The sequence below is a fragment of the Lethenteron reissneri genome, chromosome 33, assembly GCF_015708825.2.
Source record: "Lethenteron reissneri isolate LAM-NWPU_2019-01 chromosome 33, ASM1570882v1, whole genome shotgun sequence".
NCBI lineage: Eukaryota > Metazoa > Chordata > Hyperoartia > Petromyzontiformes > Petromyzontidae > Lethenteron > Lethenteron reissneri.
Genome location: NC_083811.1, coordinates 7,408,318 through 7,432,895, shown reverse-complemented (window position 1 = coordinate 7,432,895; position 24,578 = coordinate 7,408,318). Strand labels below are relative to the sequence as shown.

The following is a 24,578-nucleotide window of genomic DNA, read 5'->3' as shown; positions in this document are numbered from 1 at the left end:
TTCTCAAATCTCACCCTCACGTATAAATACACTTATCAAGGGAGGCCATTGCGCCAGCAGTGACATAAGCAAGCAATTGCAGGGCTGCACCTTTACCCCCTGATGTCAATTACAAGTAATAGATAACAAACTTGTTTCCATGCACATGGAGAATTGGGGAATCGGTGATGCTACGCTGCAAATTAAACTTTTTCTCTCACACGTCATCAGCATGGGTGGTGGGTTTTTTTTGTTCATTTTCCACAACCCAAGTTTGTCCACCAGCAGAAGCTGCGCACAGAGCGAGCTTGGAGAGGGAGTGTGGAATTCGTTAATGTTTAACCCTCGTCACTCTGGCAGCGGCGGCGGAGCTGTTCGGCAGTAAGCTGCCAAACCGTGGTACCAAGGTCACGCCGACGAGCTGACACGAGAGGCGGAGAGCTTACGTCAGCAGAGTGACGTCCGCTCTACAAGGCCCAAACTGCGGACTTAGTCTTTTTTTCTCTTGTCTGCCCAGAGTGCGAGAGTGCCTGTGGGTATCCACTTTGCTGCCATTCATTCCTCTCGTGCAATGAAGGACATTTAACAACAACAAAAATCTCGACACAGCCAGCTATTGCGCGAGTGCTTAGATATGTGCCTGAAACATATACCGTCAATCGTACGACAGCAACAAATAAAAATGACAATTCCAGCACGACCATGCCCTCCCTGGCTTAAAGAGGAAGCGGGACATCGATTGAAAAATACTTTTACTTAACAACAAAACCTCTCACTAGTTATTGAAACTGCTGGAATGTTCTCTACGCTGCACTCTGAATGCTTTCTAAGGTGTGGATTTAATTCAAAGAGGAAACTACACAGTGTTATATGTTAGACACCATACGTACCCCTTCCCACACCCCCTGCAAGGGATGTGTTATGTCTCAACGAGTCCCCAAGACTGCAGTGCCCTGCACTGGCATCGGGACACTTGTCCAATTTCTCAAGTGCTTGGCATGTTTTCTTCTTCTTCGCTTTATTCGATTCTTAAGAGTGACCTTCTCCACCCCATGCTTTTATTCCGCGCGTGTCAGCGGCAATTATAGTGTCGCGGCAAAGTCTGTCATCGACTGCTTCCAGCGAAATACCACAGACACACCGCGCCGCGCATCTCAATGTCACCGCCGCGTGTAAACTTGCTCCTGCAGCTGAGATCGTGCACTTGAAACAGGGACTGATCCATGCGTAGATACCCCACTAAAATAATTTTACATGATTTAAAAAAATATTTTGCATTTTTACGATCATCTTCACCAATCCACGGCTGCGTATCCCAATGGGGGACGTTTGACCATGCCTCAGGACGCTGGTCAGTGCGGGTCGGTGTAGAGGGGGGGTTGGGGCCCCAGAAGGGATTACAATTTCACTCGCCATGGATGTCAGCTGTGGGCCGGGAATCAAACTCAAGGTGGCTGCACGGTTTGATAGCGCAGTGTGCTAACCACTGCGCCACCGCTCCCTCCGCCACTAAAATAATTGGGAGAGATTGCAGCTCGAACAACATTGCACATTTCAAAAACCCATTGCATGTCTCCCACCCAACATGGGCACGATGTTTACTTCATGATACATTTCGTTCAGCGGAAACGATCCAAATTTGCTGACAACGATATCCAATCTCGCCTATCGATAAGAAAGTGGAAACGGATCGAGGCTGCGGCGTCTGTCGCTGCGCTACTGCTCGCGATCCCCTCCTTACCGGGGGGCCATGCACCCGTGTCCGCGTGCCAACCTGTGCGTGCGACAGTGAAGGGGGTGAGGAGGGTGAGGAGGTGGGGGGGGGAGACCCAGTTGACCAGTTTAACAACATCTCTCCGTGGCGATCGAGAGAAGCGACTCGCTGCCCGGCCACGCGTTGCGAAAACACGACGCAGCGCTGCATCCGTAAATAACAACTGACGTGATCCACCCACACCCCCTCCCCCCCATGCGCGTGTATTTATAGTCGCCGGCGTGCATCATCATCATCATTAGCGCGCCGGATTTCGGACCGCGGTGGTGCCATGGGATGGGATGGGGTGGTGGGGTTATTAAAAATTAACAATCAAAATCGATATTCTTTGCTTCTTTCGGTGAGGTCACGGAGATAGAAAAGAATTAAATAATAAATAATAGAAAATAAATAAAAAGCAAGAAACTCACGAACCTTCGATCGCAACACAAGCGGTCGTCATCAGGCGGAGAGAAAAACAATATTATGACAACCGCTGGTGCTGCGCTCGAAACGTCGTGAGTTTTTTGCTTTTTATTTATTTTCTATTATTTTTATTTGATTATTTTCTATCCCCGTGAGAATATGAATTCCTGCAGTCACGACATTTTTAAGTCAAAATTGTATTCAAAATCCATCCAAATGCGCGCTGCTTAACATCCGTGCCCGTGAAGACTGCACCGATTCCGGCGGGGGGGGGGGGGGGAATGAAAGAGCCCAGTGATAACCGACCGTTTTGATTGGCTGGCAACCTTTAGGCAAACAAGCGCTTATCGGGTTTTTATGAGTCATGGTGAAATAATAAACCGTGGTGACTCAGATGCCTTAAGACCTCGTGGGGTAAGTTCTTGCGCAAACGAAATTCTTTTGACAACAACGCACACCAAAAAAAAGCGCCTTTGTTGACCGGGAAAGCGTTGTACTAACAGTGCATGGTTCTTTTTTCTTTCCAGTTTTATTCTCGTTTTCATCTTTCATTGCAATGACAGGTGACTTCATGCTGGGCGCGGAAATTGCATTGGTGTTTGTCAGACGATGGGTGAGCTGTTTGCAGTCAGCGTGCAGAATGACCCCAGGAAAATGACGTCTTCTTCCCTTGCCACTTTGCGATCATCATTCCCTTAGTCGTTGGCATTTTGCAAATCTGTTTTTTTTTTTGTTCAGAGTCACCGAGTTCCTCCGCTGAAAGACGCACACACACTATTTGAATTACCCTTGTTTATTTACCTAAAAGTCGGTTGGTGGAAATTGATGGGACGGCTCAAACATTTCTATCACCCTTTCGAGAAACAATAAAACGTATCCCCGAGAAGAGAACGAAAATGTTTCGTCGAATAAATGCATTTATAATGCCGTGAGTGACGTTTTAATTGAAGATACATACAGTGAGGGAAAAAAGTATTTGATCCCCTGCTGATTTTGTACGTTTGCCCACTGACAAAGAAATGATCAGTCTATAATTTTAATGGTAGGTTTATTTGAACAGTGAGAGACAGAATAACAACAACAAAAATCCAGAAAAACGCATGTCAAAAATGTTATAAATTGATTTGCATTTTAATGAGGGAAATACGTATTTGACCCCTCTGCAAAACATGACTTAGTACTTGGTGGCAAACCCCTTGTTGGCAATCACAGAGGTCAGACGTTTCTTGTAGTTGGCCACCAGGTTTGCACACATCTCAAGAGGGATTTTGTCCCACTCCTCTTTGCTGATCTTTTAATTGAAGATACATATGTAGTGTCCGTAGAATAGAAGCAAATGTGTACCGGAAAAAATGACTTAATCGGCCGAGGAATGGAACGCTTCCGAAAGCACGACAACAGGGGAGATGGAGCCATGAAATCAGTTCCCGTGCCGCTGCTCGGTAGATTATTAAATTGCAGGACGGTGTCAGGTGATTGCAGCTTGGGGAAGGCTTTCATCAAGCAGTGGATCGACCATGACTGCTGATGATTACTTAATTCATGCTCACGCATTTTGATTGGAATACACCCACTAAAGGCTGCTTAACTTGTGTTGTTGTAAACTTGCTGCACTCACACCTGACTCACTTCATAACCACTCTCGTGTTTGAACCACGTGACGATCCGATCCTATGACGATTCACAGCCCCCCCCCCCGCCTCTTTGCCTCGTGCGTATTTTATTGTCGTTGTTGTTGTTGTTGTTTTACCAAACTCATTTGCGTCGTCGCTTACACGCTCCGCGCCTGCGTTCACACCGTTTCTCGCCCGTCAACCTCTGCCCCCAGATGCAGCGGCGTCAGATCATTGCGCGCTCGCGAGTAAATCCGCAACGCCGCCGTCCGCTTCGTGGGTCTCGGCCCCGTCGGTTCTTGGCTCCCGTGAGCGCGGCTGACGATGTCAATCGGAGCGCGTCGTCGTAGAGTAGCGCTTTGGTCGACGGCGGCCCCTACTGCAGTCCGGAGGCCATCAAGAGCTTCCTCCTAACCCCCACCCCCCTCACCTTGGCTCGCACGCCATCGCCACCACCCCGCTGTGCGTTTACAAGAGCGCCGATGATGTCACGAGAAAGAAGGGCCCAGTGGAAAACAAACCCCGCTTGAACAATCGGCTCTAAATATAGCAGCGAGATCAAGGGTTAAATGTGGTCAAGTTACCGATGTGTTTGCAACCGAGCGAGTGCAGCCTGCCGCAGGCACCGCTGCTGCTGTTGCTGCTGTTGCCATTGCAACCTTGAAGTCGGTCTGAGCGAGAGGTGGGAAAAAATGACAACAGCCTTTTGGCAACCTACGCAACAGCATTTCACTTTCTAAATGTGCGCACCTCTGATTAGCACGGTTGGTTACGTATGGCGCAAAAGACGTTCACCATATATACATAGACACATTGGCATCTAGACACAGAGGTATGTGACCAAATCACCCGGATTACAGCTGACCACATCAGATCCCAGAAGCCAAGCAGGTCTGTGCCTGGAGAGTGCTTCATAGGTGGGTGGCCACCGTCCATGAATCGGGTTTCTGTCGGGCTCCTGAGCAACGTCGTGGTGGGCAGTGTTGCAAAATAACGCATCGTTGTAGTGTACTTCCACGTTACCCCCTCCCCCCCTCGGCATTCGCCAACCTGCACTGACCAGCGTGGTGAAGGATGGTTAAATAACCCCCCCCCCCCCACAACTCCGAATAGCGTGGGTAGGCCCTCATCCATCCGTGGATTGACAGAGGCCCGTACGTGTAGAAGGAGACTCGCACCGCGGGTACTGTGTTGCGGCACGTGTGCGCACACACACACAACGAGAGACTGCGTGTGTGCATTTGGACACTGCAGTTAGCTATGGAGATGCAAGGAAGGCACGTGAGCGTTGGTGCTGATGCAACACATAGGTACACCTTGAAAGTATAAAGCCCCCTGGAGTCTGTGAACTTACAAATGAGTAACAGGTAATTAAAACATAATAACAGGGTTTATTTCAACTAAAATGTCACGCGGAGTAAGGAGATATCTCGATATTTAGGCCAAGTGGCTCTCAGAAAATGTGGACTCGTTTAAGGTGGAGTTGGCCTTTGCGAGGCTCCGGACAGGTTAATTTGCTTCTGATGTCGCGCAAAGCTCCAGGAATTGGATCAGGGTCACCGGGTTCATAGCTCAACATCGTTAACCCCTGCACCACCACACTGTATGTATGTTAACTTCTTTTGTACCATACGTAACGAACCATGCTAATCGGAGGTATACTTTGTTGAACACGCGCGCACACACACACACAAGGTAACAAAGGCACAGATCCACCGTGTAACCTTTAAAAACCATTGGGGCAAGTTGCCTCTGATGTCGAGCACCAATTAAGGCGGACGAGCGGGTTGTGTGGTCAGCAAAACACCCGGCCGCCTGTCTCCTCGGTGCTCATGTTTCCACTATGCACCAGCTACTAATTAAAGGCTGGGTCAACCTAGGGGAGACCCTTCTGAAACTTCTGTCATCACTCGCCAATGATGATAGCCGTGGATGAGAATCGAACTCGGGTCGCCGTATTTACAGCGTTGTGCGCTAACGCGCGTATTGAGCACGCGCACTCACTCCCAGAACCGTATGCTGTGCGCGCTGCTCTCTCGCAGGAGGCTTCTCTCTCCTGCCCCCGTGCTGCCCGGGGCTGTGTGAGGGCAGGCCGGGCGGGGGAGGCATGCTGCCTGGCTCCATCTCCCAGCCGTGCCTGCCTGCAGCCGACCCAGGCCCCACGTGCATCCTCCCGCACCTCTACCTGGGGTCGCAGGCCGACGTGCTCGACAAGGTGAGGGCAGCGGCGGCGGGAGCAGCAGCAACCACATTCGCTGGCACGTGTCGCGAGGGGTTTGGCACGCGTCGTGACGGTTACTGCAAGATCCGACCGTGTCCATCACGTGAACTTCGGTCATCCTCGCAGCCGTGGCTTTTGGCTAGCCATCGAACAAAGACGGTGACCGCATCGCGCGCTTTCAGATGTGATTCTGCGGCCATCTGATCTGGAATGCTCTTCCTTCTGATATTAGGAAGCCACTGGAGCTATGCACTTCTAAATCTCGATTGACAACTAATTTCTTTAGAACAATTTTTCGTGTTTAGTTTGTTGTCCTTCCCCCACACCTCCATATTAGTGTGGTTGGCTACGTACGGTGCGAAAGAAGTTCATAGCAGGGTGACGTTATTAGCGAGCACCTGTTAAGGCTGGCGAGGAGACGCGCGAGAGAGTGATCACGCCCAGCCGAACCGTCTCCGCAGAGTTCACAGTATCACACCAGGGGGAAGCCAGGGGCAGGTTCATTCCACAGGTTCATGACACATCTACTCCGAAGGACACTTTAAGTGTTCGTAATTATGCACAGTCATCAATGATCAGTGGTGGGGAATTGAACTCTCAACCCTGTGCAAAGTGGCTCGGTAGCGAGCGTACTGAACGCCAGGCTTCCCAGTAGGCACATAAAGATAACCTCGCGGTGAATGCAGCGTCTATTGACTCGGTGGCTTTGCGTCATCCACTGAAGCACAACGTACAAACACACACTTGATTACTGCTCGATGCACATGTGCCGCAAGCGTAGGATTTGATTTCATCCAATGAAATGCGGCATCGTTAGGAGCCTACTACCCAGCTACTGTAAGCGTCGCACTAAGTGCGCTCTGGCCAAAGAAAACTAATTTGCCAGGCGCCTGCGCCCACAATGTACATCCCTGAACAAAGCCGGGAGCTGGAAACACAATGGGTGGCCAGCAATACGGGAAACAAACGCGCAGGCACACGGCACATGGCACCGCCGCACACGTACTGCGAGTGCGTGCTTACAGGCGCAGGCTCACGCGCGCGCAAGCACGCACGCACGCATCCACAATCGTGAGTGCCACTCGGTAAGCCAGATGGGAAGACATTCAACGGCTAGCATAATGAATGTGAGCAGGAAATAACAGAAACAAATTCTCCGATGAGATCAGCATTACCCTCTCTGGGTGACACAGTGTGACAATTCAGCGCTGCACAATTCCCTTGCAACACAATACGGGGGTCCCGCCAACAATGCCGCAACAAGACAAACAGACGCTAGTGAGCCGCATGATGTAATTTCACGTAATTCCACGTTAGATTAGGCGTAGCGCCACCCACGCAGACCGGCCTATTGCTGCCTGCAAACACTATATGGGCCGGGTAGCACAAAAAACTCACTCAGATAACTTAGTACACAGCCTTTAACACGTGAATATAGATATTAATGAAGTTATCCATTTGATTTAAGCCGTCAGACATATACTGGTGACAATTGTGTTCATCAAACATTCAGAGAAATTGCCCGAACGTTTGGTAGTTAAGTCTCTATTTTGGTAGTTAAGCAAAATATGAGATAGGGCATGAATTCTGGTAAATGTAACATCTGTCAGTGCAGCTAAACCAGTTTTATTCTGGAGGTTCACAAAACATACACACGAGCATACGTGTGTACAACAACAGCCACCATTCACCACTAAATAAGAGTAAAATCACCACAGCACTTGTGCCAGGCTAGTTGCACTTAGAGGCCACGTGACGAGTCGAAGATTCGCTGGCAGCAGGCCACGTGGCAATATGAACCACCCACGCTTACAACTCGCTGCGTTTTAGTCACCCGGCTTGAGCCTTGCTTCTCTGCCCTTCTTTGATGTTGAAGCGCAACTGCCTCCAACTGCCCAGGAGCATCCTTTACCGTGCCTCCTCCACTTGCACGCGTACATATGTATAGACGTGCGTGCCCATATAAACACACAGAGCTCGTACAATGGCAATGCAAATTGGTACATTGTTTTGAATGTTGAGAGGGAGGGCCCCCATTTGATTTGGTTGCATAACTCCGTTGGGGTCATACTCGCAGGTCAACAAAACCTGGAACACCATGCGGCCCAGTGGAGCTCGTGGAAGCCAAACTAAATAATCCTTGCGAACAAAGCTCTTGAACATAATACGTATAAACATACACGTGCCTGTCAATCGATGCGGCTAATGCACCTCGACGAACTGCATTGCTCAGGGGCTGAGTGTTCACATCCCGTACAAGGGCGCCAATGCGTGCAGCAGGCAGTCAGCCTATCTGTGCACATGACATCACCATGACTGCAGCATTGAGTCATTCGCAACAATACCCATCTGTGGGCGTGGGCGCTCTTGATGTGCAGCGATGTCACTACAGTTGGCACACTACGCTACGAACCTAGCGACCTGAGTTAGATCACCCCCCCCCCCCCACGGTGACTTGCAATATCTGAACCTGATTCTGGAACACCCCTTCACAAGTGCACACCATGGTGGTGAAGTACGGTCGAACAACCTCCTCGACCGATGTGGCGCGGAGAGGCCTCCCTTGTCCCGCGGTGGATTGACAAAGAGCTGAACATTGGATTCTTGAATCTATCTGTGCGGGGCGCTGAGTGTTATCTCCTCGTACGCGTGGAGTTTATTCAAAGGGGTTTCCCTCCCTTTGGTTTCTGCCCTCGAGCGACGCACTCTAACGTGGAAACGTGGAATTGGGCAATTATCCCAATGCAGGGACCTCTTGCAAAAGATTCTTGAAAACTCAGTCAGGGTTTTGTGGATAAAGGGTATTTTTTGTTGTTGTTATACAACACAAATTATTATTCGGTGACCAATAAGGGGTGTAAATTGACCGCCCCCAAACTTAACGATTCAACGAATTATCACTATTCACGGTCTCAGTTTAATGACGTAATTTATAATTTTTACGTCGTGGTGAAGGCAGTGACGTGAACCCATTAAATCCATACATGATTAGATGCACGTGCTCAGAGCCAAATAAACGATATTAATCAATGAATTGTTAGACCCACAGTGAACACGTATACACACACACACAAGTGGGAATTAATTATCCTGTACAGCACTTAAATATTAATTATTTACTAAATCTACTGTGCACATGTTGACGCACGGCCATTTGTCATTTCACTGCTGGATGAGGGCCTCCCCAATGTCGTACAGGGGCATGGACTTTATTTGACCATACTTCAGTCCCGCTGGTCAGTGCGAGTTACTGCAGCTCGTATGTGTGTAATATCACAGCAAGAGAAACTGTTTTACTTATTAAACCTCCCATTAAACACACACACGCGCAGACTATACGGCGCACAATGTGCGCATTACATATGCACGCATTACTGGCGGCCGTGCGACGCATAAATAAATGAGCAGGCGGCCGTCCACCGAGCGAGCGAATGAATGAATGAACAGCGGGTGTGGTGTGCCTGCCACAGGGGCTGATGAGTCACAACGGCATCACGCACGTGCTCAACGCCAGCAACACGTGCCCGCGGCCAGACTTTGTTCCCGAGAGCTGCTTCCTGCGAGTTCCCGTCAACGACAGCTACTGCGAGAAGATCCTGCCCTGGCTCGACCGCTCCGTCGACTTCATCGGTAAGGCCTAAGCTAAGCTACAAAGCTGGGGGGGGGGGGGGGGGGTTTGTTCTACCAGTTAAGGCCCGGCTGAACTGTACAGCTATTTTTCAGAAGCGACCCTGGCCACAAACGAGAGCTCATCGAAGTGGCTTATGACGTAGAAATGTATAGTGGCCAAATACTCTAAAAAGCATGCTGATTCTAAATGTGGAGGGGGAGAAACAGCGGAGGACCCGGAGAAAAATCCGCACGACCACAGGGAAAACACGCAAACTCTAAATATACAGGCATGAGGCTCAGGATTGGAATCGAACCCATGAACTCCTGTATACCAGGCGAGGTAGTTAACCCATGGTGGTGACTGCTCCACCTCCAGCAAATAAACAAGCTGGGGGGGGGGGGGAGGGGAGAAAATAATCGTTCCTACGTATAGACTATGCAGCACATGCCAGCACGTGTTTGTGTCATCTACAGAGGTGTTACGTATCCAACGGAAGCCTTCAGGGCAAAAAAACAAGATCGCATATTTGCAAGTCGTTCTTTTTTGCTCTGCGTTTGTGTCTTTAAGTTGTGGACGATGCTTTGATCTATTTGGCCGGTTTCCAACAGGGAAATTCCCGAATATGGACATTGAGGGTCCGGCGACGTCGTTATTTGAAAAAAAGAACAGGCTATGTGTGCCGGCGTCACCAATCGCCAATTACCTTATTGGTATAAAACCGACACGGCGACATTGCCCCCATGAAACGACTGCGCACTCTACTCGTCTGTGAAACATAGTTCCTTCGTGATTGTGCAATGAGAATGATGCGAGTACCGAGCGTGCCCGTGACTCGGTTTGATCCGCTGGCTCTTGTCCCGGCAGAGCAAGTGAAGGTGTCAGGACGCCCGAGTCTTGGTTCACTGCCTCGCCGGGATCTCGCGCTCCGCCACCGTCGCCATCGCCTACGTCATGAAGAGCCTGGGCCTGGGCTCTGACGAGGCCTACAGGTGAGAGTGCCGGTCGCCCCACACACCCAGCCACCCAGCTGCCTAGTCACCCACCAAACCACCCACCCACACACCCACCCACCCATCAACCCACGTAGTCACCCACCCACCCAGCCAACCACTCACCCAGCCACCCAGTCACCCACCAAACCACCCACACACACACACACCCACGCATCTAGCTACCTCGTCACCCACCCATCCAGCCACCTCGTCACCCACCCATCCAGCCACCTCGTCACCCACCCACCCATCCAGCCACGTAGTCACCCACCCACCCATCCACCCAGCCAACCACTCACCCAGCCACCTATTCACCCACCAAACCACCCAGACACCCACCCACCCATCCAGCCACCTCGTCACCCACCCACCCATCCAGCCACCTCGTCACCCACCCACCCATCCACCCAGCCAACCACTCACCCAGCCACCTAGTCACCCACCAAACCACCCACCCCCACACACACCCACCCACCCATCCAGCCACCTCGTCACCCACCCATCCATCCACCTAGCCACCCACTCACCCATCCATGACCGGTACAGGCCCCACAAAATATAGTGTCTCAACATCAGCAGCTGCGGCGGTGGGGGCAACGCACGTTGCATTGAAAGAACAAACAGGTAGCCGTTATCTTGCAGATACGTGCAAAGGGCCGTGTGTTACTGGGTGTCCGTCACGAGTACGAAGCTACGTTAGTGAGAAATTGTCATAATCTACTACTTGATGTCACGTCTCACATGAGCATAAAACGAGTGCCAACGTGCCAAGATGTTAATGTGACTGTCAGACGCGAACTGGTTTAGAAATGCGCTTGCAGGGTTGTCGCTAGACTGTAAGAACATCACTTTCTAAGTCGTCTTTTTCTCTCACTAACAAAGCCCGGAGCTCAAGCCAGACAAACCGTGCAGCATGGCAGTCGTGTGCAGCCACAAGTGTCAATTTAGGTTGTCAGTTCTGTCTCCCTGAAGATAGATTTTCAAAGAGATCGGCTAAAACTACCAAGCAGGGCTTTTCCGTCCAAGAGTCATGATCACTGTGATGATTACGTTAGCTTAGAAATGTATTAGTAACCGACAAACTGCTACGTCTGGGAATCCACACTTGGGGTGCGAGGTTTATTTTCGGAATCGTTCGCACTTTCCCGTGCGGACCTCCTCCACAAGGAACAACTCGTGCAGCTTTGCTCCTTCAAAAAAAAAAAAATTCCCCGCGCCTTACAAGCGACAGTCACTGTTCACACCCGGCCCGCCACTCGATGCTCACAGCCGCGCACGGCACAGCAGCCGTGAGCAAATCCTCACACATGTGGCGCATTAAAACGGCCGGGTGTGTGTGTTTTTTTTTTGGTTGTAGCCAGGGTTACCTAGCAGTGGAAACACCCCTCACACTTTCCACACGGCTGAAGCAATTCGGCATTTCTCCCTACGCACTGACGCCCCGATATCTGATCAATGGCCCGCGAACGACGCAAAACGTTTGTCGTCGGCTCGGTCCAATATCTCGCGCATTTTTTTTTTCCCACCGCTGCAACCGTCGCAGTAAATTAAAGAGCGGCCGTCTTCACGTATGAATTTGGCCAAACAGCCCAATGCACGACGCACGTCAGAGCGGGTAATGTGCACCGGCTCAAAAATGTCTCGCGTTGGTGTGTTGATTTTCTTGACCCAAAAACCTTCATTATGAATTTCATGATGAAGTTCAATCTTTCGAAGACACTTCATAGGTGGTGTTCTTGTTTGCCTCTATACTTCACAATTTCGATCCCGATCCACCTTTTTTTAAGTGCCTTAGGAATACATACCCTGATGTGTTTTCCAGTTTTTCACCTTAAACAGAGATCTCCAAACATTGTACTTGATTAGCATGCCCGTTTGCTGATCTTTATCTTGAGCCTGACTTTGCAGGCGATTTTGAAAGATCTTATACATTTCCCACGGTTTATGCCCATGACATTATAATTAGTTTGTTGCCAGACATAATATGCTGTTGTATTTGCCCCATTGTGTCCGTCCAACAATTTTTGACTTTCGTTTAGCAAACCGGATAAGTGCAGGACTATGATCGTGTTAAAATCTCAACGCATTCGTCAATAACACTGACAAATAATGTAAGTAGTCAAGAAATGTGCATCCGGGCTCTGGAGACCACCTCGAGAAGATTCCAGGCAATGCGTTGACAATGATGGCAAACAAGTGGAGACTCTTTGACTTTTTGAAGCTATCAATATACATTTATTATCATGTTACAGTGCATTACCCATTCTTTCTCCATTAAAAAACGATTGCCCCATATAAGTGTTAACATTAATTTGAAGCACCCTGTATTGATTCCCGACGCTGCGTGACTCTTCGCAGGTTCGTGAAGGAGAAGAGGCCGTCCATTTCTCCAAACTTCAACTTCCTGGGGCAGCTGCTGGAGTACGAGAAACTGCTCAGGGCACAGAAGGGGATCCCTCCCGCCCCCAAGAAACCGAACTCGGAGGCCCCCGTCCCGGAACCGATGACGGAACCGGCGTCCGAGCGGACGCGGCCGTCTGCCTCTCCCGCGGCGGCCGAGGGGTCGCTCGCCACGCAGTCGCTGCAGCAGTGCATCAGCCGCCTGCGCCTCTCCCCCGAGCGACACGGCCACCACGACTGCAACCGCCTCAAGCGCTCGCTCTCGCTCAACCTGCGGCCGTCGGACGGCGCGCGGGCGGCCGCGCGCTCGCGTGGCGCCGCTTGCTCCGTGCGGAGCCCCACGCACACGGAGGAGTCCTCCAAGGTGTGCCGCCTGGAGGCCCCCGCCGCCGCGCCGGCCCGACCGAGCGCCGCCGCCGCCGCCTCTTCCGCGACGGCGGGAAAAACGACGCTCGCGACGACGGGCCCGAAGGCCGATGGTGGCGGCGGCGGCGGCGAGGACGGCGGGGTAGATCCGCTCGGGTCGCCCGGGGAGAAACTCAAAGCGCAGCTCTGGCTCAACCTGTCGGGCTCGACGCAGACCATGGTGGGAGAGAAGTTCTGGAGCCGGCGCTCCGACTTTGCGCAGCCGCAGCCGCCGGCGAGCACCCCCGTTCCGGCGTTCGGCGCCACGTGGTACTTCCCAGACGCGGCCCCTCTCAACGGGGGCGAGGGCGGCGGGGGCGGCGGCGGCGGCGGGGGCGGCGCCGGGAGCGGAGGAGGCGGAGGGATTTGCGGGACTCACGCGGACGTTCGGCTGCGCGTGGGCGCGCGCCCACGGGCCGGCGACAGCGGCGGCGGGGAGAGCCTGGCGGCGGTGGAGGGGCCGCGCAGGAGCTGGCACGAGGAGCTGGGCTCCGCTGCGGAGAAGGCGGCGTTCAAACGGCGCAGCTGCCAGCTGGAGTTTGAGGAGGGCCTGGCGGCCGAGAGTCGCAGCCGTGAGAACATCGCCGCCATCGCCAAGCGATCGAGCTTCTCGGGCAGCATGGAGATCATCGAGGTGTCATGACGCCGTGGACACCCGTCTTGGAGATCGTGGAAGTGTCGCGACGAAGCCGACAATGAACGCAGGCGATGCGATCGTTAGGAGAGACATAAATACGACGGCAACCCGGACACGCGCTCTGTCAGATACGACCCAAGCGCCACGAGTCCTGGAAGGAAAATTGATTTTGAATGTTAAATTTAAAGATGAGACGCTAATCGCATTATTTGGTTTTGTTGGCGGGAGGCGGCGGGGGGGGGGGTTCGTTAAGTATAAATTAAATGCCTGTGTATTTACCAAAAACTACATTTACTAGCAGTACATGGCAGCCTCCGGAAAGCTGTTTCTTTCTGAAAAGGCAAATGTTGAATTTCTGGTAGTAGGAAGATAAAAAAAATCCATTATTGTTTTGTAAATATAAAAGGTTTTTGTCTCAACCCCCCTGTTAAAAATTACGAGGATTTACCAGCATCGCCGAGTGATTGGTTCATCGTTTCTACCCAACAAACAACATGGATGACCGCCTTGAGTCACAATTCAAACTAAGAAAATACCCCCTTTCCCCTTCCAAACCACGCCATAAATTATTTGATGGTTCTGCTTAATTTATGACACGCAAATGCCCAAAATTGTACATATTGTTGTGTATATCTTGAAATGAAAGAGCAAGCGATGATAACTGCTCTCTCCAGGAGTTCTTGTGTTGACATACCTCAGGGTCCCTAAAGGGTTTCGACTTTGTGAGCTATTGGTTCAACACACGGATGATTTCATCAGGCTCAGGTTTTAATCTCGCATGTTGTTGTGATAAAGATGCTGAATCAAAGCGGGAAAGATTAAAGACTTAAATAAAAAATAAATTGCCTGAAATAGCTAGCGTAGTGGACGAGGGTGCACCCATCTTATTTATTGTGCATTGCTTAACGTACAGCATCGAAATGTAAAGAGGTCGTCGCATGGACACATGAGGGTCATGCGTGACAAGGGGGGATGAATACTTGGTCAGCTTGTAGTTTTATTCTCCCTATCTATCGACGGCTACAAACACGAACGGTCCATTCAGCTCGTGGCTGAAAGGCTGTTCTGATAAAACTCCAGTTATAAAATATTTCAGTTGCGTACTAATGTCATTTATATTGATATGGAAGAGCACAATGAGTGTAGAGCTACATGGTAGTGATGTGACACAGCAGCTTTGTAATCGGCAACTCATAGGATCAAGAAAGTGCTGAGATGAAGCTGGCTTGTGCTCGGTATATATATATTTTTTGCTGTCGATATTTAAAACTACTAAGCTTGCTTAGTACAGTACAGTATATAAAATTTAATCCTTAATGCTGATTTGCTGTTTATTTATAACAACTATTATTAATGCTTGTTAATTGTGCAATCACACGGTGGGTTTTTTTGAGCGCAGTGCCCCGTGCCTCGGTGCGGGGCCACGGGCAGCTCGCGAACGCCGCCGCGAGTGGAGGGACGGCGACGCAGCAGCAGCGACGAGATGACGCTCGCTTCTATTTAAAGGAAATGTATTCATGCTGGGCTTTTTTCAAGCATGTCGTATTTCCTACCAGAGGCAAAGTGGCCGTATCCGTTCCCTGTAATTTAAACTCCTCGTACCAGAAATGGAATGCCTTCTGGACAAAAAATAAAATTAAAACGTAAGTCAGATGTTATTGCTTTAACAACAACAACAAAAATCTAAAAATGTTAAAAAGCTAAACCGTACTTGTTCTACGCATTAAACATAAACGTCAATTTAAAAAAAACTCACGAATCGAAAACAAAAAGTGACCAAATCCTACAAGAAATGCCGCGCACACACAAAGTAACTCGCCCTTGCTTTTCTGAGACACGAGTGAGCAATCGTGCAGGGCTTTGCACTCTTTATGAAAAGTCTTAAATAACGATGAGCACAGGCCTGTGTCTGAGGCAGTGATGCCACGTGGAGGCGATGTACAAAGGTGTAAAAATGGCTACGGAGAAGTCCCGTAGCAAGTGTGGATAGTGGACAAGACATGCCACGCGTCCCCCATCTTACAGGAAGGTGCACAAGGCTTGAGTGTAGTTGGCTCTTACAATGTTGCATTAACTAGAAAACACAACTGCAGTTGTTCCACGCTGGTTACGTTTTTGTGGAGCCTTTGGGAATGTGTGAAACTGCATGCAGATACACAAGACGCAAATCAAATCGATAACGCGTGCGTCAGATGCATATTAATTAAGCTCCCGCTGGGCAATGGACCGTCTTGACTTACTTTTAAGCCATCTGCGCTGTGTAACTATGAATGGCAATGGACTTGTTTGACTGTGGTTTGACTGATATTTATTTAAGAGTGGAATTGTCTTTTTTTTCTCCTTTTTACGAGATCCGCTACACGTTGAAAATGAACTAAGAATAAACGAAGTTCTCTACAAACCGAACCACCGCGATCGATTCTCTCTCCTCTTTCCAGTGACGCACAAAGGGCTCGATCGACACCGTGAGCCCCAGTCCGAGTCGCACCCGCCTGCCCATTCTAGCCCTGCGTGCCCAATCACTTTATTTATTACTGGGTACGGGCCTTGTGGAAGGAATGCATCCACTGCAGATATGTAACAATGAAATCTGCTCGTGTGCGGGAGCTTTGGCGATGCAAGATCGTGAGAGGTGTAGACCGCTTGCTGAGGACTTCATTCGGCAGTGACGGCTTATATCGGTTGTGATTGATAGCTAAACTAGTTTTGGATCTCCCCTACACCACCCTGCACTGGCCAGAATGGTGAAGTGTTCTCAAACAACCCCCACAAAAACGTGGAATGGGGAGGGCTTCATCCAGGAGTAGATTAATAAATAGCTGTACATGTTTATCAATTATTATTAAGAGTCCATTGAGACCCCTTTTTCCAAGGGAGACTTTGGCCTAAATACAGAATTCACCAGATGCTAATTTATATCTGACACGATCTAGTGGAGACCTCTCGCTGGGGTACAAGAAGGTGTTTGTTGAAATCCACTGGGCTGTCCATCAGTAAGGCCTACTACACATGAGCCATTGACACCAATTCCTCTCCACACAAGACTCACAAAGTCCTGCCCGAAGCTGTCAGATGACTGTGAGGCTCAAATCAGTCCGTACACATGGTCAGCCGGCAGCCACTCCCCTCTATCAGCTTCGCTCACTTTGACATCGTCACGCCCACTCAATCACCAGCACCAAGGCCCCCACCTACTACTCTGCCAACCTATTCAAGGCGGCCCCCAACCGTTTGCCTGTATCATGAGTCTGGCATGAGGCCAGGAACATTAAAAAAAATGGGGCTAAATACCGAATCCCTAATTTTGACAAAGGCTTTCGGACAGGATAGTTCCGGTCAGACGAGGATGTTTGGTAGCTTTAGGTCCTGGACACGCTTGCACTGTTCGAGGCCACAGGCGAGTGGCTGGGCATTGGTGCATACATATTCAACAAAGCTTCATGTTGACCAAACAAATGGAGTGAACGGGGGGGGGGGGGGGGTGGTGTAGACGATGTGAACGAGCAATGCGTTTTAACCCATTCCAGTTCAGAAAAACGTCTGCAAGCTTCAGGGTGGATCCCGTTCACCGCTGAATCTCGGAACGCGCAAACGGATCAGCGCAGAGAACTGTAGCGACACGACCGCACTCTATGATAGCTGGCGCCAAACTGTGCCACATGCCCTCCCGCATGGCCTTTTACTTCCGATTCCCTTCCAATCGATTCCGTGCCGATGACGTAAACCGTACGTAATCGGAACGGAATCGGAAGAAAAATGTAGGACGTATGCGCACGTCATCAGAACGGGAAATTAAGTGCCAAAGAGGATACGCAAACACGGGCGTGACGAGCCTCGCTCTCCGATGGTGTTTTCAGGGATCATGGGTGGTAGAGCAAAACGTCGAACATCGTGCCGAAATTTTTCGATTTAAAGCTTTCGTGACTGCAGGGATTCATCTTCTTGGTTCTTTCGGTAAAGTCACGTAGAAGGGAAATAATAAAATAATAAAAATAAAACATAATAAAATTATTCTCACGACGTTTCGGCCACAACGCCAGCAACCGTCCTCAGGTGAAGAACAGGGCTGTCAGAAAGACAAATTTCATTCACCTGAGGACGGCTGCTTGCGTTGTGGCCGAAACGTCGTGAGAATTATTTTATTGGTTTATTTTTATTATTTTATTACTTCCCTTCTACGTGACTTTACCGAAAGAACCAAGAACATCGTGCCGAAAGCCGCACGGTAGCACAAACCGCGGGGAGCTACGGAGCAGTCGAAGTGCCTGTCCGTTGGCGGTGAGAACCCAAACACGACCCACGTTGGGCGTGTCCGACACTTGACGATGCGTGTGGGCGCGTACGGTACGCGTGCATCTCTCTCTCTCGTCAATCCACCGCTGGAGTCGAGCTTCTGCGCGACGTATGCGCGTCGCGGAAGTTATGTGACCATTCTAGATTTGAAGCTTTCGTGACTGCAAGGATTCATATTCTTAGGTTTTTTCGGTAAAGTCACGTTGGTAAAAAATTTTAATTAATAAAAGTAAAATAAAATAAGTATTTGATTTTATGATATTATTTTATTTGTATTTAACTTTTATTAATTTTACTTTTTTACCAACGTGACTTTACCGAAAAAGCCTAAGAATATTACGTGACCATACTTCACCACGCTCGTGGGTGCGGATTGCTGAAGGTGGGGAGCGTCAAATTCGATGGACTACCCAATGCTGTCCGCTGTCCACAACGTAGCCCGATTTCCATAAAGCCAGGAACACCTGTTATGCATGGCGGTCGTCCATCCAAGCACCATCCAGTTTGAAAAGCTGTTTGGTTTCCGAGATCTGACAAGATCCGGAGCATTCCGAGTGGTTTGATCATAGAGGCAGTAAATACGCCCGCAACTGTGCACCCGTGTATATGGAGGGGGGGGAGGGGAATCCTGTTGCACGAATGTTTAACTAAAGCCAACGACTGGGAGGACCTGTGCCAACGTCAAACAGCTGCCACAATACACCTGGTGGAGTCGAGCGCATTCAATGTGCGTGACACCGCATTGACGCGGCCCATAGGCGGCGGCTTTAAATAGCCCTCCTCTCAATACAACGGAGAAGGCGCCCAACCCCAGCCAAGGCCAAAAAAGCGTGGCTGCTCGAAGTCAACAAGCCCCCACGTGTCAGCCCTCGGCCACAGCGACTAACCTCACAGCTGTTTGGAGGATATGCTGCGGATGTTGGTTCCAATGCGCTTATTGTCCATAATGCTCTTATATACACTAGCCTATACCCCGTCCAAGGACGGGCGTATTGCAGTAAATCTGAAACTTGCAAGCGAAAAGCAGAGCGCAACGTCATATTCATTGCATCCATTCGTGTGAAATTTGTAAGGCCGCGGTGACACAGACCTATTTCATGTGAAGGTTATAATCCCGTGTTCATCATGACGTCCTTTTTACTTCGATGTCTCAACAGCGTTACGGAGATCACGTGATGACGTGAGGGTTCTGCCTTTGTAGTGAGGGGAGTGAGTTGACGCCGAGGAGGGGGGAGGAGGCGCCTCGCCCCCCCATGTGGAGTGACGTCACCCGCTAATTATTATGAATGAGGGGGGGGTCCATATGGAGGACGTCACATGTTCATGATTATTAATGGGGGGAGGGGGTGCTCCATGTGGAGTGACGTCAAACGCTCATGATTATTAATGAGGGGGGGGCATGCGGAAGACGTCACCTGTTCATGATTATTAATGAGGGGGGCTGGCCGAAGTGGAGTGACGTCACTCGCGTTACACACAAACAGACATTGGCTCATTATAGCCGTAATTCGTACGGAGACACTCCTATTATCCGGGACCCGAATATCCACGCTTCTAATGATCCATGCACCCAAAGTGGCTTGCGGAAAATCTTCGCACTCAAATTGATTTGCGGAAGAATCCGGCTATCACCGCATTGACTCTTTTTTTAAATCCTTTATATTAAGTTCGCTTGCTTGCGTGCTTGCGTGTTTGCTTGCTTGCTTACGACCGTGCAAATCTTTCGGTCGTTTTTTAACCCACTTCCCGTGATCCAATCGAGCTGACATTTTGCACACAGACTCGTTGTGCGAGACAATTAATGTTCGTGAATTTTTTTTCCAAAATTTTACACTGTTTAGGGAAAACAAATTAAATATTTAATTATCAATTGCTTAATGCTGGCACACAATCATCTGACCCATAGGTGGCAGCCATCTCAAGCCAGAGGACGAGAGGACTTTAGCCGCCACGCATATAAAGGATTTATAGTGAAAAACTTTGTTTTTACGGGTTATACTTATTATGTTATCTGCACTCATCGGCGGAAGAGAGGAGGCAACTTACAAGTGGTAGCACAATGCTGGAGCAATCCAATGAGCTATAAAGCTCTTTTTTAAAATCCTTTATATTAAGTTCACTTGCTTGCTTGCGCGCTTACGACCGTGCAAATCTTTCGGTCGTTTTTTAACCCACTTCCCGTGATCCAATCGAGCTGACATTTTGCACACAGACTCGTTGTGCGTGACAATTGATTTTCGTGAAAAAAAAAATCCTAAATTTTCCACTTCTTAGGAAAAAAAAATTAAATCCTTTATATTAAGTTCACTTGCTTGCTTGCTTGCGCGCTTACGACCGTGCAAATATTTCGGTCGTTTTTTAACCCACTTCCCGTTATCCAATCGAGCTGACATTTTGCACACAGACTCGTTGTGCGTGACAATTGATTTTCGTGAGAAAAAAAATCCAAAATGTTCCACTTTTTAGGGAAAAAAATGTATATTTAATTTAAAATACCAATGTGATAAAAATGAAACTCTTACTCAAGAAAAACAGAAATGAATAATAAAATAAAACCGATGCCACGCATATAAAGGATTTATAGTGAAAAACTTTGTTTTTACGGGTTAATTTTTTTACAGATGTCCAGTAGGGGCGGGTAAGAGCGTTACAAGAGACGTGCCACGGTAAAGGGGTCACCCAGCAGCGCTACATTCATCTCATCATCCACACTTTATCCCCGGATAAAAGGAGTTACTAGAAAATGTTCAAAGTTTATATTATCCGTGCTTATCCATGGACGAGAGAAACAGGGGACACACCAAAATCATGGCCATTAACAACAAGGGTGACCTGGAAATGACAGCAAAAACCATCCTGGTATCCGAGTTGATCCACGGATTTGGTCAACTCTTTCTTGCACGCCAGCCGGCCCATAAGAGGTGGGCACATCAACACTATAAAAACAAAGATCCTCCGTATAGCCTTAACAGGCTGTTGGGACAAGTGCTATTAACGAGCACCTATGAAGGCCGGCACGGCACACGAGGGGGTGGGTGGCCAACACCACGCCCGGCCGCCTTTGTCTCCCCAGTGGTGACGTGTACGTACTAAACCAGTTACTCATTTGAGGCTGAGTTGATCTCGGGGAGGCCCAGGACCGGTTTAGATATTTGTCACTGGTGTTGTCCGTGAGCGGGAATCGAACTCGGGTCTTCGGGTTCGTAGCGCAGCGCGCTAACCGCTACACTACCGCCCCAACACGATGCCCTACCTACCACACACTCTTCACCCCAAGGGTAACTTCCACTCTACCTCACTGGCCAAACATCTTGGAAGATGTGGCAGTACAGTCCTCACATTGCCCCCATCACACGGGGGACATGCCGATTGGCGAACTGTGGTTGGGAGTGGTGCCTCTCTGTTAAAAGAGGCTATTTACACACAAAGTGCCTGCCACACTAATGAACCACAATACTTTGCTGATATCGTCAAGGAGCATAAACCATCACGTGACTTCCGGTCATAATCGCAGCGACTTCTGGCGAATACATCGAACAAAGACGGTCACCGCATCGTACGCTTTCAAATGCGCTTTTGCGGCCGTCTGGAAAGCTCTTCCTTCCGATATTAAAACTCATTTCTTTAGAACTCCAATTCTTGTGCTTGGTTTGTTGTCCTTCCCCCATGGTTGGCTACGTACGGTGCGAAAGAAGTTTAACATACATACGCACCCATTTATAGTGCGGGGTGGACAGGGGCAGGCAGAGGGGACGCAACTTGCACCATTGTTTAAACTCAACGTAAAATGTGTGACAGCAGATGATGCATGTGAAGGGCGGGCAGATGTTCAGGCCGAACATGCCGTGCCAGTAAGCATGGCATAGCTGAGCTCACCCAGAGAGAGCGGCTGTTACAATCAAACTCTAAAGAATGTGCGACGCGATTAAAACCAACAAGTCACAGGGCTGGATTAACTGAAGCAACTAAAACGCCATTAGGGTGGGAATTCCAGAGGATGTGTCTGTTCAGACAATTGACTGAATCACCATCCCCCCCCCAACCCCACCAAGCAGTTGGTGAAACTGCCACGAGTTTGGAAATGTGACGTTCTCAGGATGACAAAACTTTCATTATGTTATTGTAACATGTATTAACCCAGGAAAGCCTCACATAGTCTCAAGGTCCTTTTTTTAGAACGGGTTAGGCTCGGTTTTTGCAGTGGAAGTGACGATTGCTCCGTGTTTTCTCCACTGAGTTATTTAGTTATTCAATTTGAACAATGACGCGGGTGGAAGACAATTGCCTACTCTTCTTAGGATCGCATCAAGGGATATTTTTTGAGAAAAACATGTTTTTTTTTTTAAAAAAAAACCCGCAATGACGCACACAACACGGAGAGGAGGGTGAACAAACTCGCGCGCGGGGAAACGTGTGAACGTAAAGGACATCATGGGATATTTAACATCCAATGTGAAGCACAGGGTGCAATATTTACGTTTGGTACACCCGCATTATTCACCAGGACGGCTACGGAGCTCGAAATGCAAACAAACCGCAAATGCGCTGACCACGAGGCAACGGCTGCCCCTTTACGATGCTAAAGCCTGCAACAAAAATAGTCCAAATGTATCCTTGAATGCAGTCATTCATTTTTTAAGTGGGAAAATGTACAAATTAACAACCTTCCTCGCACAATGTCCCGTTAATGAATTAAACATTTGCCCAAAAACATTATATTGGATTTCATTCTGAAAGAAAAAAAAAAACGTAATTTTTTAAAGTGCCAAATATTATACGTTGAAAGCTGTAGGGGGAAAGACATCTGCTCAGGTTTGTCACCACTCGTAAATGGATATTTCCGAGAAATAAAAAAACACACACAATTGCACGCACCTGTGAAGCCACGCTAACCTAACTACAAATTTTTTTTAGCGTGAACGGGCCCCCACATTCCAACAGCACGGTGGGGGTTGTGGACTTCCTGCAATGGGTGGGGGGTGGCGAGTGGAGATGGGGGGGAGTTTGGGTCAGGATTTGAGCCGGACACTTTTTTTGTGATGCACCAGCGAACCCCCATCGTTCCTATTGGGACAGCTTTTGCCAACAGCATCTGGACAACCCAGCAGCATTTGTGTAACAATTCTGTCGGTCGCCTAATGATGTTGGTTGTAATTACCGGTCAGATGTCGAACTTGAATTGTAAATGTTGTGGGTTTACTTTCCAACACACCGGTGTGCTGTACTGGTAACAAATTGGAATGTTTTGTTCACGTGACAAACCTTGCGAATTTGCTGTGTAGGGTGATGGCGGGTTTAACGACATTCATATTTACGCGATCTCACCCAAAAGCCTCTATTATGGATTGTGTAGCAAGCCTGCTGATGAGGACTAGGTTATAACCGGTTTAGTAGTTTCTTGTTTAACTCAAGGCTGCTGGATAATGCTGGTTTGGAACGCCGATAGGCCGATGTAGTAAAACTAAATATGTATATGTAGGGATGCAGAATGGAGTTCTGATTATATCTGCATATTATTTTACCCGTGATCCGCCATAACTCACGAGTTTATACAGAAACGAGAGACAAATCACGTGAAATGTGGCTTCTGTGCCACACTTATCGCGAGATTTCACACCCTTCATGAGAACTGTCGTTTTGTGGGATGTCACGGCTCATCCATATTGTTATACATATTTTGATGCAGATATGTATAACATAAATTACGGATACATATCACTAAACATTACACCAACATGAACACAGTGAAATTAAGGTTCAACCAAGCCCTGCAAAATACATATTTAAAAATAAAATTACCAATTATACGAAGCTTAGCACAATGTTTGCAATCCCACACACATACACAAAATGGCACACTCACTGCAAATTGTAACAGAATTTTATTTATTTAATTCCCAGACGATCACTTATTTAATATTTGAATAGAATCAGTGTCCGTTGGACTTTCAGAATGACCTCGTCAAGGGCTGCATGTCAGTCGCCTCCATGTTGTTCCCCTTGTAGGAAAAAGTCGCGTCGAATTATCACAATTGATAACTGTTTTGCCTGAGATGACTGTAAGTAACGTATTCAATGAGCTCACCTGTTCTTCGACTTCAGACAATCGTGCCTGCTGAGTCGGCAGTAGGAATGTGTAACGATCTATTGAATTTATATTTTCAACAAAAAAAAACTCAACACATTTGTCAAAACAACTGCCCTAAGTAAACATTGATATAATAGGTTACGTTACAGATGATGGCC

At 48.8% G+C, this 24,578-nt stretch overlaps 1 protein-coding gene across 1 annotated transcript in view; it reads left to right on the top strand.

Moving 5' to 3' along the window:
* The window catches only part of LOC133350279 (dual specificity protein phosphatase 8-like), a 42,028-nt gene extending 25,583 nt beyond the window's left edge, over positions 1–16,445 (top strand). The window contains 5 exon segments of the mRNA XM_061564459.1: positions 5,810–5,986; positions 9,463–9,622; positions 10,470–10,486; positions 10,488–10,594; positions 12,956–16,445. Of these exon segments, the coding sequence (XP_061420443.1) occupies positions 5,810–5,986; positions 9,463–9,622; positions 10,470–10,486; positions 10,488–10,594; positions 12,956–14,045 (1,551 nt within the window). The 3' untranslated portion in view covers positions 14,046–16,445.
* Positions 16,446–24,578: the final 8,133 nt, after the last annotated feature.